The following is a 17,711-nucleotide window of genomic DNA, read 5'->3' as shown; positions in this document are numbered from 1 at the left end:
TATATATATATATATATATGTACTATATAAATGCAGAAAAAATCCAGGTGAAGGGAAGGGACAACTAATACTGTCTTACTAACATCCCAACTGGTCTCCCAGCCTAAGATCCCTAGGTGACTCCCTAACACTCTCGATAAAGCCAGGCTCTGAACAAGGTTTAAAAGCCCCTCATAATCTGCCATCTAATTACCCTTCAGCTCTGCCTCTTATTACATCCCCCAGATTTCATTTGAGCCTTCAGCCAAATGGGATATGGGAGTTCCTCCAAGGGCCGAATGGCAGGAGCCCCTAACCCCCATTTCTCCTTCTTCACACTCTCCCATTCTATCAGCTCAGTCCTCCTTCGGGTTCTGATTTGAGCATTCATGTAATTTCCTCCTAAAAGCTCTCCCCAAACTCTCTTCTGTGCTTTCAAAGTATCATATATTTATCCTTGTAGCTTTTCTCATCACTGTGCTAAAATGACCTCTCAAAATTTTGAGAGGCTGCTATAGACAGAGAACAGCCCTTTCCTCTCAAAATTTTGCAGGCCAAAAAATGTTACCAGAATGAGTGAATTTAGGGAAAATGCTAATGACTTAGTTGTCTGGCATGAGTAGTTCATGAACAAACCACTACAATTCTTCCTACCTAACTTGGTAAGCAATGAAAGTTCTTGCAGATCTAGTTCAAATCTTACCCCACTCCCAGCAGCTCCTTTTCAACCCCAAAGCAAATGGCCAATCAAGGACCAGAGATGTGCTTGGACCTAGACATCCTAGTTCAATCCTTTCCTTTTCTCCTACAAAATGTTGTCTGTATCCAACTAAACCATCAGCATCTTTTCACTGCCATAGAACTGAAGGCAGGTGAAGTATAAGAGAAAAGAGACTTAAAATCAGAAAACTAATGCTCAATGTCAGGGTCCGTATGACCATGGGCAACTGCCCCTGGGCCTCAGGCTTCTTATCTGTCAAATGGAAACTGAGCACCAGCTAAAGAGATCCTGTTGTCTCAGATTATTTTTCACCTACCATGCCATGCTTAGTGTAAAGAAAATGAGAGTAATTAAAAAGGCTTTATACAAAGAACTCCTTTCAACATTCAAATAGTTATTTTTATGGTTACATTCAGCTTTATCACTAAAACCAAGACATTTTAAGGACGGGATTCAAAAACATTAAGCAATCCCTTCAATACTACAAAAATTTTCACCAATTTCCAAGAGTAACACAGGTTTGTCTGAATTAACTACTACTCCTTCTTCCTTCTGTCTACATGACATCCAAACACACTGGTGAAAAAAACCCTTGTACACAAGCACCTGCAGAAGAATGAAAATGAAAAACTGTTTTCCTTGACATATCATATTCTTGACATATCATATTCCAGAATATGATATGTCAAGAAATTTGTAATGTTTTGAACAACCCACAATAAAAAAAATTAAAAAAAAAAAAAAATAAAAAAAAAATAAAAAATCCAAAAAAAAAAAAAAAAATAAAAAAATAAAAAATAAATAAAAAGATGAGAACAGAATATCTATTTTAAAAAGGAAAAGATTCAGAGCTGGGGCTGTAGCTCAGTGGTAGAGCGCTTGACGAGCATGTGTGAGGCACTGGTTTCAATCCTCAGCACCACATAAAAATAAACAAATAAAATAAAGGCATTCTGTCCATCTACAACTACAAAATTTTTAAAAAATAAAAATAAAAAGGAAAAGATTCACATTCTATACTTTGTACATCCCCATTCAGAAAATTACTTCAGCTGGTATTCTAGGGAAAAAAGTTAAATATTTGTTATGGTTTAGATATGAGGTCCCTTAAAAGCTCATATGTGAGATGTGGGAGTTTAGGGATGAAATGATAGAGTCTGACAGCCTTAACCTAATCAATGCATTAATCCACTTGACTGGATTAGCTAGGTAGCACTATAGACCAGTAGGGTGTGGCTGAAGGAGGTAGGTCACTGTGGACATGACTTTGGAATATACATTTTATACCTGGTGAGCACAGCTCTCCCTCTGCTTCTTGGTGGCCATGTCCTGAGCTGCTTTTCTCCACCACTCTCTGCCATGATGTTCTGCCTCATCTCAGGCCCAAAGCAATGGAGCCAGCTTTCTATGGACTGAGACCTCTGAAACTGTGAGGCGTCAAATAAAATTTTCCTCCTCCAAAATTGTTCTTTTCAGGATTTTTTGGTCACTTGAGCAGAAAAGCTGACTAAAACAATATTATAAGTAAAGAAAGTAATGTGAGGCTGGGCCAAGTGGTACGCGCCTGTAATCCCATCAGCTTGGGAGACTGAGGCAGGAGGATAGCAGGTTCAAAGCCAGCCTCAGCAACAGCGAGATGCTAAGCAACTCAGTAAGACCCTGTCTCTAAATAAAATACAAACTAGGGCTGGGAGTGTGAGCTCAGTGGTTGAGTGCCCCTGAGTTCAATCCCCAGTACCACTGCCACCCCCACAAAAAAGAAAAGAAAAGAAAGCAATGTGAAATGGAAGAAACAAGTCCCACATTTTACAAATTCCCATATTAAACCCATGCAGCAGAGAGAAAGGCAGTCAGAGTAAATAAATACAAAGTGTCAGCAGAACCCAAGAAGAAAATATTCAAGAAAAATAGCCAGGCATGGTGGTGCACACCTGTAATCCCAGCAACTCAGGAGGCTGAATCAGGAGAACTGCAAGTTCAAGACCAGCCTCAGCATCTTAGGCCCTAAGCAACTTAGTGAGATCCTGTTTTAAAATAAAAATGAAAAAGGGCTTGGGATATAGCTCAGTGGTAAAGTGCTCCTGGGTTCAAGTCCCAGTACCCCACCCCCCAAAAAAAAACCCACAAAGAAGAATAGAATTGACCCCAATAAATAGATTGAATGATTAAAGAGCCACAAAGTATCAGGGATATAGGTTAAGGAAACAAAAACCCATTTATATTCTTAACAAGAAAATAGAAGGGGAGTCTAACTTTCAGGAAAAAACAAAAAAATACACACAATGTAAAGGTTCTATATGATTCAAATTCAAATTTGGGATGATTTGAGCAATTGGTAGAGTGTAGAAACACATTGATATAAATGCCAATGAGTTCTCTATCTGTGGGCCAGAATATCCTCTTATTGTCCAGGCTGAGCTCAATTAAGTCTTATTCTTTGAGTCACGTTAGCCTTCCAATTTTCTTCACATATTCCTATATATGTTGAAGTTATTTCTACATAAAATACTTATAGTCTACTTCACTAGTTATTAGTATATTTTATTTGTTTATACTATTTTATTTTAATTTAAAGATTTGCTTACCTTACTTGTTTCACACAGTGCTGGGGATCAAACCCAGGGCCTCATGCAGGTAACCATTCCACCACTGAGCTACATCCCAGCTTGATTCACTTGCTCTGAAACTTAATATAAGAATTTTACTTTTTTAAAGTCAGGATTATGCATGATGCTGCTTACCATTTATCTAAAATTTAATGAATAGTCTTAAATTTTTCACTGTCTTTAATTCTACCAGTGTACAAAACACAACAAGGCATACAACACCAGAGCAGAGATAAACATGATACAGAGATCTTAGGTTACTGACTAGTGTCGAAAGTTATAATTTAAAAATTTTAACTATATGATCAGTCCTCCTTACCTTGCCTGAAAGATTTGCATCCATGAATCAAAACAACTCAAACTGAAAATATTTGAGAAAAAATTTGTCTTTATTGAACATACGCAGAGTTTTTTCTTGTCATTTTCCCCTGTGAAATACAACATACCAACTATTTACATGACACTTTCATTGTATTAATTATTGTAAGCCATAAAGATGATGTAAGGTATAAGGGAGGAGGTGCATAGGTTTTATGCATATTACACCATTTGTTGTAAGGTATTTGAGCCTCTGTGGGTCTTGGTATCTTTGTGGGAGCCAAACTCCCATGGAGTTTGAGGGACAACTGTACTAGAGAAATTTTTCTAGAATTTCCAAAGCTTATAATGGATTCATTTCTCATCATTCATAGGTTATCATGGGAATTCTTTTTCCCCCCACCATCTTGTTTTTGGAATTTCGCACATATGATGATTTTTCATACCAAACATCCAAGGAAAATGAAGATGGCAAAGAAAAAGAAGATGAGAATATGGTCAGTGATACCCTTGATCTTAAGAGTATCAATTAACTCTCATTTTAATGATTCTTGATATATCTGTTACCATGGATTAGACATCGTACTAACTGGGGGGTGTTTTTAGATTCTTTCTTTTTAAGGGTGCCCATGTGCTATGGTTTGTTTCATTTCCCAATTAGCCACCATGCCTGCCACGTACTGTGTTCTGTTTTCCAGGATGCAAATGCAGATGCTGGCTCAAGAAAGGGGGACGAAGAGAATGCACACAAAAAGCAAAAAAGTATTCCCATTGGAACAAAGATCTGTGAATTCTATAACGCTCCCATTGTCAAGTTCTGGTTTTACACAGTAAGCCTACCTCCTTAGCATTTACCATTTAGCCTGTTTTGAATATCAAGATATGTTGGTAACAACAAAATCTTCAAAGGCTTAAAATTGTGTCTAAAAATTTACTGAACTGAAATGAATTCTTAAAAAAAAAACAGTACTAATTGAGAGCTTTAACTAAAATTGAATCCAGATACCCTGTCATATATTTTATATATATATAGAAATATGACCAACCTTTCCCAAAATATAACATTTCATAAAGCAAAATAGTCAAACTGTGGATATGACTCAGTGGTAGAATGTTCAACCAGCATGTGTAAGACCCTGGGTTTAAACCCCAGCACCATAGTAAATAAATAAACAAACAAACAAATAAAACAAATTAGTCACATTCTATTTGCTTAAAATGATTCTTTTAAAAAAAAATATTTAGTAATAGAAACTTAGGGAAATCTAATTTTTCATTTTTCACTGAACAGGTGGGATTATTAGAAGGGTATGGCTGAGCCCAGATCATAAACTCCTAGGATAGGGAAGCAAATCAAGACCTCTCTAAAGTGTTCACCAAACTGACTCATTTGGCAGCACACTCTCTAGTGTCCAGGTCTCCACTGCTCTGAGTGTGGCTTTCTGCTAACAAGAGCAGAAGAGGAAGTGGGAGTAGAAGGAAGCACCTGTGAGTGAAACTGGCTATCTGCAGGCAGTCCAGCAGAGTTGACCAGACACACTGTGGCTTGGGTATCCATATCAGTTTGGAGGAAGGACAGTATTTTTCATGAAATCCCAAGCACCGAGCCACAGTACACAGCAGTGTGGCCATGGCACTGTGATTCCATTAGTCATTGGGCCAGGAGCAGGTGATAGGACAAGGTCATGGATGGGACAATGGATAAAGATGGGCAGAGGGCAGAGGAGAGAAGGGGGGTTGCCCTGGAAATCAACTATGGGTCTGCACAACCAACCTCTTGGAAGCCCTATCTGAGGATGCAGCTGAAGCCAAGGCTACCCTCAGTTTCTGGTCAGAATCAGTTGAGAATCTGGGGTTTATACAACCTAAAGTACTGCTCAGCACTGAGGGAGGGCAAGGCCAGGAGTCTGACAGGCTTTTCAACCTTAGGCCTCATACAGACAGCCTTGATGCTCTCTCTGGATGTAAGAGAGATGTACAGTTTCTGGGGAATTCTAACACAGCCCAAAGATTGAGAACTTTGGCTCTAATCCTCCTGTAAGGAGGAAATATTTGTCTTTGTCTATTTTACATTGCTGTAACAGAGCACTTGATACTGGGTAATTATAAGGAAAAGAGATTGTTTTGGCTATAGTTCTAGAAGTCCAAGAGCATGGCAGTGGCATGATGTCCTTGGAGGAGGGTTTCACAGTAGTTCAACTCATGATGCAAAGCCAAAGGGCAAGCAGCCATGTGCAATAGAAAGGGAAGGTCAAAGGAGCTGACCTGTTTTAAAACAACCCATTATCACCAAAACAAATCCATTCCTGAAAGAAGTAATCCCGTTCCACTAGAGCAAGGACTCAGTCCTCCTGAGGAATGGCATTAATCTATTTATGAGGGCTCCCCATGGCCTAAAAACCTCTCAGTAGGCCCTACCACCTCTCAACACCTTTTGGGAATCATAGGTCAACATGAGTTTTAGCAGGAATCACATCCAGTGAGCCACAACCCCGTGAACACAGGGGATGTTACCTACATCCTGGTAAAACTTATTGAATCAGGAGGGACAGATCATTGGGGAAAGAATACTGTCAAATCACAAATACACAAATGCTAGACTCTTCCTACAAGACCTCAGAAAAGGTTTGTGACAGTGAGGAGCCCCAAAGCTGAAGTTTTCCCAGGTTGGTAGTGAACTAATCTGGGAAAATCAGCTTCAAATAAACTATTTCCACCCCGTACCTTACTCCGTATGCCTTGCCTCACCCTCACCTCCAACTCTACTTTTTTTTTCTTGCCAAAAAAAAGACAGAGAACCTGTGGTGGCCACCAAATATCACAGATTTGTTACTGGTAGTCAAGGGGACTCCTAGGTCCGTCAACTCCATGGCCTGGGAAGATGATCTCTTCACATGTCTTCCCTTCTAACTTCTGTCTGTCAATAGTGGAGAGTTTCATGAAGGCAGATCAGTAGAGCAGAGGAGAAAGACCGGGGGCTGAAGGAGGAGAGGGAAAGAGAAAATCCTGGGGAATGATATTGGCCAAATTATATTGTTATATTGTGTTCATATACAAATCTGTAACAACAGATCCCACCATTATGTACAACTACACTGTACCAATGAAAGTATGGAAAAAATAATGGAGAGATTCAAGAAGGAAATACGTGAGGTCGGGAGGAGTAAGTAACATTTTCCAATTTCCAAGAATATAGGAGGGACACCAGCAAACTATTCAAAGTTTCCCTATGTGTCATAATTATTGCAACTTCATAATTTCCCCATAAGGATGACAATACCAATAAATATATTGTCATGTAGAAAATGAAATGCCATTGCCCATATCATGCTGAAGCATAAAATACCTCCAACCTATCTCAAAGCTCTCTATCTATACTGGTGATGTGCAGAGGGGGTATCCTCTAAATAACTAAGTCCATTTAGAAATTGAAAATTCACTTTAGAAAATGTGCCATGCTAAAAATAAGATTTCAAAACCCGATTCCAAGGTTCTCTCCTCAAACATTGCTAACAGCTTTTTCTTTCCTCCAGATTTCATACTTGGGTTATTTACTGCTGTTTAACTATGTCATCCTGGTGCGGATGGACGGCTGGCCCTCTCTCCAGGAGTGGATTGTCATCTCCTACATTGTGAGCCTGGCATTAGAGAAAATACGAGAGGTGATTACTCCAAAGGCTTGTCTCTGCCACACTAAGTACTGGCTCCAATTTCAAGTTTTATTGAAAAACATTTCATGCAAATGATAGGTACCAGGGCTCTTTTCTTTTGAGTATCATCATCCCATGTTTATTCCATTCACTTGTTTTAAATGTGTACATCCTCTCCATCCAACTGAACTTGAACTTGTGAATAAAAACACAAGCTAAAATAAATTATATTCAATAATAAAAACAGGTCTAAATGCATACAAAAGCAAAAGCAAATGTTGCCAGCTACTTGAGATAAACCGATCACTATACTGGGTACACATTTGGCTTCATATTCTGTCACCTTAAATTTGAGATTTGGATCACACTGTGTACTTGCATGGTGCAAGAATGTATAAAAGCAGGGCCCTCAATGAAGGGAGCAAGGAAAACAGGCCAGAGGAAGGAAAGGAATCAAGAGAACTGTGGTTTCCAGTAGAATCTGTCCCCAGCTTAATCCTGCAACGGATCTGAGATGATTAGACACTGTAGAATCTTGAGAAAAGGGAGTGGAGTGTTGTGTGCACATCAGTCTGACTTTGGCACCCACCAGAGAGGCGATTACAATTGCCCAAGAACAAGCCTCCCATAAGGGGGCAGGTATGGGCCTAACAGCAGCACCTGTAGCAGATGGGATGATCACACCCACCTGGCAAAAATCTCCAGGTGATCTATCTCGGTAAGGCCCAGAGCATCTGTTACAGAGGGAATAAGACTTTCAACTGAGTGTTAAAATAGAACAGATACAGTCTTACACTTGGATCTTACATCACAGAGGACTTAAAATTAAAATGAAATGCCAAGAAGCCAACTTCTGCAGGCGGCACAGGAAATGTGGGCCAGGTAATTTCTGATATCATCCACAGGTTTGAATTCACTATATTCATTTCAAAAGAGGAAGCTTGTATCCAAGCAAAACATGAACTTGAACTGAAAAAATCACACAGCACAATTTCCTAACCTTTCTCCAAATAATACAGAACCAATACTATTATTTTGTGATTACTATTGACCCTTTTACTGAACTGTAAAAATATGACAGTTAACCTCATCCAGGCATAGTGAGTTTTATGTCACAGGTCTAATGAGAGCCTGAGAAAACAAAAGAGTGCTGAATCCAAGACTGTACAATCAGTTTTCTACAACTACTCTTTCTTTTCTAGCTGGGCTCCATTAAAATTTTGTGCGTGCTACAACTGGGACTTTCCAAGTGGCCCACCTGAATGGCCTCTAGTGCAATTGTGCTCCTGCTGGGCATCAGCCCTGAACTAAGATATGTTATTCCAGAAGCCTGCCTCCCATTTACAGGAAAGAGAGGCATCCATCAGCCAGTACAAAAGGATTGTTAGACTAGGGAATCCCTTCTATGTTGGCAGATCAATAGTCATCACCCCATCCTAGGCCTGAGACCCTGGAATCTACCCACAATCTGCAGAACTAAAGGGGTACCCTGGCATGGCAGCCCTCCCGCCTACTGCAGCGTCACTGTGTGCCCATGCATGCTGCTTGCTAAATATTTTCCATTTTACTCTGGGGAAGTCTCCTTTTAATCAGTGGTGATTTTGAAAGGATAATATCTCAAGTAGGGGAAAACCTGGTTCAACTTTCCCCTGACTTGTCGTATTTAAGTTGCAAAGGAATTTTGGCAAATCAACCATTTCCTAGCCTCATTCTGCCCATGTGGATCTCACCCCCACCACACACACACACACCCCACACCACTGTGTAACCACATAGGATTCATTCCTGCTCTAGACTTTTCCTCTTGTATAAGTCTGGAATGTGGGCCAACAGGCATGTGTCCAATAATTAGAAAAGAAATCAAAAGGCAGCTGCTTTAATTACAGCCAGAAGGAGATAATTTGGAAGGCATTTCCTGAGAGTTTATGAAACCCTGAATCTATGAATACAGAGGATTCCATGGAATTTCCCTTTCTAGATATCTGTCTGCCTGAGAAGATTAGTGTTCTGAGGTCTTGAGCAGAAAAGAGACCAGATGCCCTGGAATGTTCCACCAACCTTATCTTTCCAAGATTCTGAAAAAGACAAGGCTTCCAACAATGCACTCTTAGTTTATTGTTCTTTTCGGTTTGTTTTCAGATCCTCATGTCAGAACCAGGCAAACTCAGTCAGAAAATAAAAGTGTGGCTTCAGGAGTACTGGAACATCACTGATCTTGTGGCCATTTCCATGTTCATGATTGGAGCAATCCTTCGCCTCCAGAACCAGCCATACATGGGCTATGGTCGGGTCATCTACTGTGTGGACATCATCCTCTGGTACATTCGTGTCTTGGACATCTTTGGTGTCAACAAGTATCTGGGGCCCTACGTGATGATGATTGGAAAGATGGTTAGTAATGATTTCACATGAGTAACCAGGGATATTTTGTACTGTGGTTAGGATAAAAGACCAGGCCTTGGGTGTGGCTTTCTTCAGTTTCTTCTGGATTTTCCTTTGCAGATGGTTTCTTATAGGAAACCTTTGCTTTGAAATACACAGTTCTCCTACATATTAATAACAATAAAATCTAGTGAAAATGAGCTAAGGGCTTACTGTATACACACACCTACATATATATGCATGCATCTCTCAATATATATCAAGCACTCAATGCATACATCTTTTTTCTTTCATATAATCAGTTACTTTCATTTTTAAAAAATTACTTCTGATTTATTATTAATAATTGCATTTTGACAGTAAAGTAAAAGAAAATATCTTCTTCTTTTATAAGAGTTTGCTTCACCTTACCAGGGCAAGAGAGAGCATCAGGTTTTGATGCAAACAGAATTAAGTAGCAAGATAGGTATCTCAAAATATTTACCCTACACCTTGATGACTGGAAACATTTTTAGCATTCTTTAGTATAGGAACCTGGATTTGATAATTCTATGAGGTTGCATCTACTTGAATGTTTTTATGGCAAAAATATGATTGACAAACTCCTAATCTGTAGTAAAAGTTAGAAACAAAAGGGACCCAGGGCTATTTCCTCACCTGTACTCCAGACCATCTCCAGCTCATGAGCAGCATGGAGCAGACACAGGTACTTCACGTGATTAGGCCAAGACAGATTTATTGTGAAATTTACTCTGAACAAGTCATAGAATATGAAACTAAACATGAACCAGCTGGTTATCATTACATTACCTAAAAAGCCTCAGTGTTAGCACTAGTACCAGAAGAAAGGAAGCCTTCTAAGTGTAGGAATAACTCTTTATAGGGGGAATGGCTTTTAGACAATTTCAGTAAGGGCCCTCATCCTCAGGGATGTTCAAAACTAGAATTTCTATCATTTTAGCATCCACAGTAAACAGAGCATTGTTCATTGTTGCCACTCATCATTTGTATGATGTATGAGTAAATATTGGTGTACACTCTCAATTTATTTCTCAATTATCCTTTTACCTACTTACGTATATCTCCCTTTTGCTCCTTGTTTTCTCTCACAAACTCCCATCTTTTCTCAATTCTTCACATTTACAGTTGCTATAAGAATATCTGTTTACAGAAGTGTTAGTCATATTTCCATTACTGTAAGGAAATACAACCAATAAATGAAAGGAATTATTTTAGCTCATCATCTGACAATTCATTGGCCCAGGTGCTTTGAGTCTGGGGCAAAGCAGCACATAGTGGCACAAACACATGGTGAGGCAATCCCAAATCACAAGCCAGGGGGCAAAAAAGAGAAAGGAAAGATCCTGGGTTCCAATATCCCCTTCAAGGGAATGCCCCAATGACCTAACTTTCTCCCACTAGGCCCCCCGCCTCCTAAAAGCTCCACCATTTCCTAATAATGCCACACTGGGGACCAAGGCTTTATTTAACACATGAACCTTTGTGGGACATTCTAGATCCAAACTATGTCAGTCAGAGGAGAGGTCTGATGGAATAGGAGCTGATAAAGATGTTAATATTCTAGAAGAAGGTATATATGTTGTGTGGGATAGAAAAAAACAAGTAACCCATGGTTGGGAAGGAAAGAAGGGAAAGAGGCTTTTTCCATCCTAATGAAGCATTTGTTGAGTCTTTGGAGAGAGCAATGAACAAGTATGAACTTGGCCCATGAGTCAAGGCAGTAATGAATCATACATTCTCCCTACTCAGATGATTGACATGCTCTACTTTGTGGTCATCATGCTGGTCGTGCTGATGAGTTTTGGAGTAGCCCGTCAAGCCATTTTGCACCCAGAAGAGAAACCTTCATGGAAACTGGCCCGAAACATCTTCTACATGCCCTACTGGATGATCTACGGAGAGGTGTTTGCAGACCAGATAGACCGTAAGAATAGAATTCATAGTAAGATTCTCTTCCCTGCTTCTGAGGCAGATGATCAGATCCAAATTAATTGAAGATTATGTATTAATTTGGAAATAAAGCATTTTTTTTCATTCTGCCATAGGCATCAAATTATCTTATGAAAAAATAAGTACAGTTTATGGAATATAGATTTTTTGAGACCTAAATCATTTCTTTTATTCTAAAACCCATTCACTAGAATTCTGAAAGATTCTCACTTACTTCAAGGGAAAGACATCCCTGAAAGACACTACATGAATATAGTTCCAATGCCAATATCCCAGGTTTTCTTTCATCCCAATGTCTTCCCCCCAAGGATGAAGCTGGTAGTTTTATTTCAGTAGAATGAACCTGAAAGCATGGTAGGGAGCTAATGCCTCTCATCATTCTCCTCTTCCAGCCATCAAAGCCCATTTTCTATATAGCGATCCATTTCTTCTTCACTACTGGTCTTGTTCTTTAACTTCTTAATGTATTTGTTTATCTTTTAACTGACAATTTATTTTACATATTTATGGGGTACAGTGTGATAATTCAATACCTATATACAGGAGTGCTATTTTTATTGTCAACAGTAACCTGGATGGTACTAGAGCAAGTGAGTCACAATCCTCCACTGACTTCTGGGGAATATAGACCAGCACCTCTGCAGGCTGAATTGTTAGGTCAGCGTCTCCTGAGTTGTAGGGACATAAAGTTCAAATGTTCTTATACCAATTTCATCAGGACAGTTAAGTCTTCACCAGTGAACAAGGTGCTTTAGTCTTATTTTCATGTCAGTACCAATGTTTTCATCTACAAGTTGTATTTTACCATGAAGCAATATAATAGTATGTCTGATGCTTTTGAAGTTCTGCTGTATGTGAACAGAAAGTTTCAGATATCTGTCTCTTATGTGAAACACAGGTTGTCAATAGATATACTGCCACTATGTTAGACAGATAACAATGTGACTCAGTTTATTCTTTCTATCTTGTATAACATGATTCTGAACACATTATTATTACAAATATCACAAAATCAACTATTGGATGTGTTTGTAACTTGATAAACTAGAACATAAAAATCTAATTAGTTTTGAGAGATTATTAGAGTAAGTAAATGTGCATATTTCTTAAAACTTTCTGGACTCCAGACACAAGCTACAATGTTTTCATTGTTCAGTTTTTAAAATTAAATTGAGTAATGAGTGGAGATAACGAAGTAAATTTAGAGCTATATTATTTTCAGTAATACCATTAAATGTAGGTTTTCAATTCTTGATCCATTACATAATAATTCTTGTATAACATGATTTGTGCTTATGAGGTGCTTGTATTGGAATACAGGAAATGTTTGATTGGTTGACCAGTAAGATAAAATGATCATCTGCCAATAACATTATGTCTTTTTCATAGTATGTTTAAGTAGTGAGCTTTTGCTGTTGCATATGTCATATGGTAAAATAAATATTCATAAAATGCATTTTTTAGAATTAATAATGTGTACAATTTTTCTAAACAGAGCAATTTCCAAGAGAAAATCCATAATTTCCAAGCTTGAAATATCTGCATTTCTTGACAGCAAAACAGTTATTATGCTTTACTTTTCTCTCAACTATCATCTTGTTTTCTTTCCTCCCCTCCTGTCACAACTAAAAAACAAAACAAACTCCTGCTTTCCAATCATTGTATAGTCTACGCCATGGAAATTAATCGTAAGTTTACGTGCAATTGATGATCTGAATTCATGAAATGTGTTTACTAAACAGCTTTTTCATTACCTGATTACTGATATTCTTATACTGTTTTCAAATATATCTTTAGTTTCCTGGTGATAATGATTTTTTAAAATGAAAGTTAAAAATGAACAAAGTATAAATTCAACATTGGGATTATCCTATTTTTCCCCTCTGAGAAACAGATCTCCTATGATAAAGGTGGCATTTCAAATGAGCACAGAAATAAAAGATTATTTTTCATATGTGGTCCCAGAATAGTTGATTTGAGAGGTTAGTGGGTTCCTTACCCCACATTCTAGAATGAAGTTATTTTCAAAGTTAATGTACAAATATAATCAAAAAAGAACCAGAATACAACATAAGTTCATGTTAAATACTTAGAAGACATGACAACTTTCTAGTAGATAACTATTTGGATGACATCATAAAGATGGATTTGTCTGTTTAATCATTAAGAACTTTTGTGTTAAAAAAATAAAGAAATGGGAAATGTTTATAAATACGACAAACTAAAATTGACTACCTCTGTGTGCAGATATGAGTTTTCTTTCCTTCTTTGTATTTATTTTTTACTGGAAAATTACTGTACAAGAAATAAGAAAAATCATATTAAAAAGGAAAGAGGCTATCTAATTGCATGTTATGGATATTATTATTTTCTTATTATATGTAAAAAGCAAGCACAAAAACGCAAACATTTCTTTCAGCTCCTTGTGGTGAAAACCTCTATGACGAGGATGGCAAGAGGCTCCCTCCCTGCATCCCAGGGGCCTGGCTCACACCTGCTCTCATGGCATGCTATCTACTAGTAGCCAACATCCTGCTGGTTAACCTGCTGATCGCTGTTTTCAAGTACGTGTCATGGCTGATGACCATGCCCTTACATTTATTGCCTTTTAAATTTTTGGTTTAATCTCAGAAATCACCCATGTACCAGGTATTTGCAAAGAAGCTCATTAGGGCTTTCATATGAATAGAATGGTTGTAGTCTTTTTGATTCAACTTTAATCAGTCTAATGTATTCATAAATCAAGAGTTGGCACTTAAATACACTTAAATTTAATCTTGATTCGTAATTTAACACTGTAGTATTTTAATCTAATCAAAATGTTTTCTTAGGCAAAAGTTCCCTGAGAGATTTGGTCAAGTTGTGCTTTTCATTCATGATAAGAGACACAGAAAGCAAAACTAATTTCAGACACTGCTACAATTACTATAACATATATTCTTATTATTTGCAGAATAAATGGTCTAAGAAAAATGGTTTAAGTTACTGAATCAAGCTTCTTATAAAATTTGCCCACCTGGCATTATATGATGAATATGTTGACAATGCTTAATAACTTGAAAAATTATTTTCACTTCTAAGATGAAAAATATGAGGGAAAAATACTTCATGGAAATTTAAATCTTAAAACTAAACAGAAGAGAACCTGGTCCTAATGCCTGGCTTGAGAGATGAGAAAACTAAGGTCACAAGACAGTAACTGGCTTTTCTAAAGTCCCAGTATTGGAAGACCCTACAATCCTGTGCTTATGATCTCCCATTGGAAGCTAAAACAAAATAAAGTTTGTACCTATCCCACATCCTAAATAACATGCCTTGAATCAAATAAGTTCAATAGTTGATTCAGTTATCAACAAATAAAAGTCATCATTTAGTTGTTTGATCAAAAAAGTTTATATTTCTCAAAATTTCCTCGGCATAGACTATGGTGTGGTTTATGCAAGAAAGCAGGGGGCAGCAATTTAATACACTTAATTGTTAATTGTCTATATGAGTAAAATATCATTAAGTGTAAATAATAGATTGATAGATAAGCCAAACAAACATTGATAGATAAACCAAAAAATTAGATAATCAAGGAATCAACTAACACTAAAAGCCATTTCATTGTGTATTTTAATTTCAATGTCAGTAACTGATTGCTTTGGGAAATCACAATAAAAAGTAATATGTAACATGTTTTCTTTTAAAAGCAATACCTTCTTTGAAGTAAAGTCAATATCCAACCAAGTGTGGAAGTTCCAGCGATATCAGCTGATTATGACATTTCATGACAGGCCTGTCCTACCCCCTCCAATGATTATTTTAAGCCATATCTACATAATCATTATGCGTCTCAGTGGTCACTGCAGGAAAAAAAGAGAAGGGGACCAGGAAGAACGGGACCGTGGACTAAGTATGTTCAGGACTTTCCATTTCTATTTTGGGTTTATTTTTAAAAAACTCTTTCCACTGGACACCAACATAGAAACTTCCACTAAACTATTTACATGTGTGAAAAACACAACAAACCAACTGCTGTGCTTTTCAGAATGCTTCTTGTTTTCTGTTGATTTTTTTTCTATTGTTGTTCATTTATTAGTAATTTTCATGTTGCTGAAAGTCTTCTCATGGAGATAAGCTGAGAGTTTTTAAAAATATCTCTTCTATATACATGTATATATGCATTCAGTGTTCCTTTCAAAATGTTTTAATTTGTTGCATCTAAATATGATGAGAAAATAATGCTATACACTTTTTCATAAAAGACATGCAAAAGATTTGCTGAGAAATATTACTTCATTTTGCTTTCTTAATAGATGTAATCAGGGCTGTTTGTTTTCTTTCTTTTTTTACCAAAAAGTTATCATTTTGCTCCAGTAGAAAGACCATTACTACACATGACAGCTCCACCCCCTTAGCTAACAATCAATTGGAAGAGTCAGAGAACTACCTACAAGGGAGCTTACTTAAAGTTGTGTTATGAAATTCGCAGTGATGCAACTAAAATGATTCTTCAGGGATCTGGCTTGGTTTTCACGTGGCCAACACTTCTCCCTTTATGCAGAGCTCTTCCTCAGCGAGGAGGAACTGAAGAGGCTGCACGAGTTCGAGGAGCAGTGCGTGCAGGAGCACTTCCAGGAGAAGGAGGACGAGCAGCAGTCGTCCAACGACGAGCGCATCCGGGTCACTTGTGAGAGGTGCGAGCAGGTGGTCCTAGGCCAAGGGTTTGCAGACTCCCGCCCCTCCTTTGAAGAGGGATGTTAAAGCTTATTTCAGCCTTGGCTCTGTATTCTCCTGTTGATTTAGTTTTAAAAAGTTTTCCCCAAAAATAATGTGAAAGTTACCAGGTGGTGACTGTGGATTGTACACAGAAGTAAATGATAACATTTATTGCAAACATTCAGGCCAAAAAGGCCCCTTCCCAAGTGTGGGCACTTACCCCATTTAAGTTTAAAAAAACAAACAAACAAGTTTTGCATTATTGGAGTGAACTGTAAGCCAGAGAAGCCCTCTTTCACCCTGTATTTGTACAGGGTGTTCCTTTTGCCCAGCATAGCCTTCCCCTAGGGCTTGACCTCCTCATCCTGCGTCGCTGCCTGTTGCTGTATTTGAAACATCCTTCCTAACCTTGCAGTCAGAGGTCAAGAACCCCACCTCTGTGCTCCCATGAGATTGGGACCTGGGTGGGATGAGGTCTGTTCCCCATGAGAGTGGAGTCCTCTAAATTAGAGTGGGGTCTTCCAAACACCTTTTTTCTTTATAATTTTTTATTTGTTCTAATTACGGTAGAATTCATTTATGCACTTTGATATGTCATACATAAATGGGGTATAATTTCTCATTTTTTGATGGTGTAGAGTCACATTGGTCATGCAGTCATATACTTACATTTTTATGGGGCAACCACTCAGAAGACACACTAAGTCCAAATTTTAAACAAATCAAAGAATTTTACTGTACCTATATTATCCTGGCCAAAGATGCTTCTGCCATGTCCAAACAGCCTTCTGATAGAAGTGTACTGGGCTGTCTGAGGTTCCAATATTAAGGAATAAATCCATATCCTATGGAATCTGCAAATTGCAAGCAAGCAGGATTCAAGGGCTGAGAAAAACAGTAGCAGAGCAGAATCAGACAACCACATCCTGGGTTCAAGCACAGTTGTGGTTGTACATCTTGGGTTGGAGTACGTTTACAGATGTATGAAGCACAGAAAAACAAATTTTTAATACTTTTTAAAAAACAGCTTATATAACAGTCTCACATGAGAACCATAATGGAGTTACTATGGCTATATTTACTATTTTATTAATCTATATTTTTAAATCTATAATCTATAACTTATTAATTGTATTGATTAATTCAGATCATAACATACATAAGGTAATAATGTCTGTTTCATTCTACTATCCTTCTTATCCTCCTATCTCATCCTCTCCCTTCACTCCCCTCTACCTAAAGTAACTCTATTTTTCCCAAGGGCCTCCATCCCCTTTTTGTGAATTAGCATCCACATTTCAAAGAAAACATTCAGCCTTTGGTTTTTTGAAATTGGCTAATTTCACTTAGCATAATATTCTCCAACTCCATCCATTCACTAGC

At 37.9% G+C, this 17,711-nt stretch overlaps 1 protein-coding gene across 1 annotated transcript in view; it reads left to right on the top strand.

The window, feature by feature from the left end:
• The window catches only part of Trpm1 (transient receptor potential cation channel subfamily M member 1), a 144,687-nt gene that overhangs the window by 107,266 nt on the left and 19,710 nt on the right, over positions 1–17,711 (top strand). Inside the window, exons 18-26 of the mRNA XM_015493157.2 lie at positions 3,999–4,121; positions 4,323–4,454; positions 7,158–7,286; positions 9,414–9,665; positions 11,427–11,619; positions 13,295–13,315; positions 14,047–14,191; positions 15,320–15,522; positions 16,174–16,306. Of these exons, the coding sequence (XP_015348643.2) occupies positions 3,999–4,121; positions 4,323–4,454; positions 7,158–7,286; positions 9,414–9,665; positions 11,427–11,619; positions 13,295–13,315; positions 14,047–14,191; positions 15,320–15,522; positions 16,174–16,306 (1,331 nt within the window). The remainder of the gene's footprint in view (positions 1–3,998; positions 4,122–4,322; positions 4,455–7,157; positions 7,287–9,413; positions 9,666–11,426; positions 11,620–13,294; positions 13,316–14,046; positions 14,192–15,319; positions 15,523–16,173; positions 16,307–17,711) is intronic.

Source organism: Marmota marmota, unplaced genomic scaffold, assembly GCF_001458135.2.
Source record: "Marmota marmota marmota unplaced genomic scaffold, marMar, whole genome shotgun sequence".
Taxonomy (NCBI): domain Eukaryota; kingdom Metazoa; phylum Chordata; class Mammalia; order Rodentia; family Sciuridae; genus Marmota; species Marmota marmota.
Note: the sequence above shows the minus strand (reverse complement) of the source record. Positions and strands in the feature narration are given on the sequence as shown.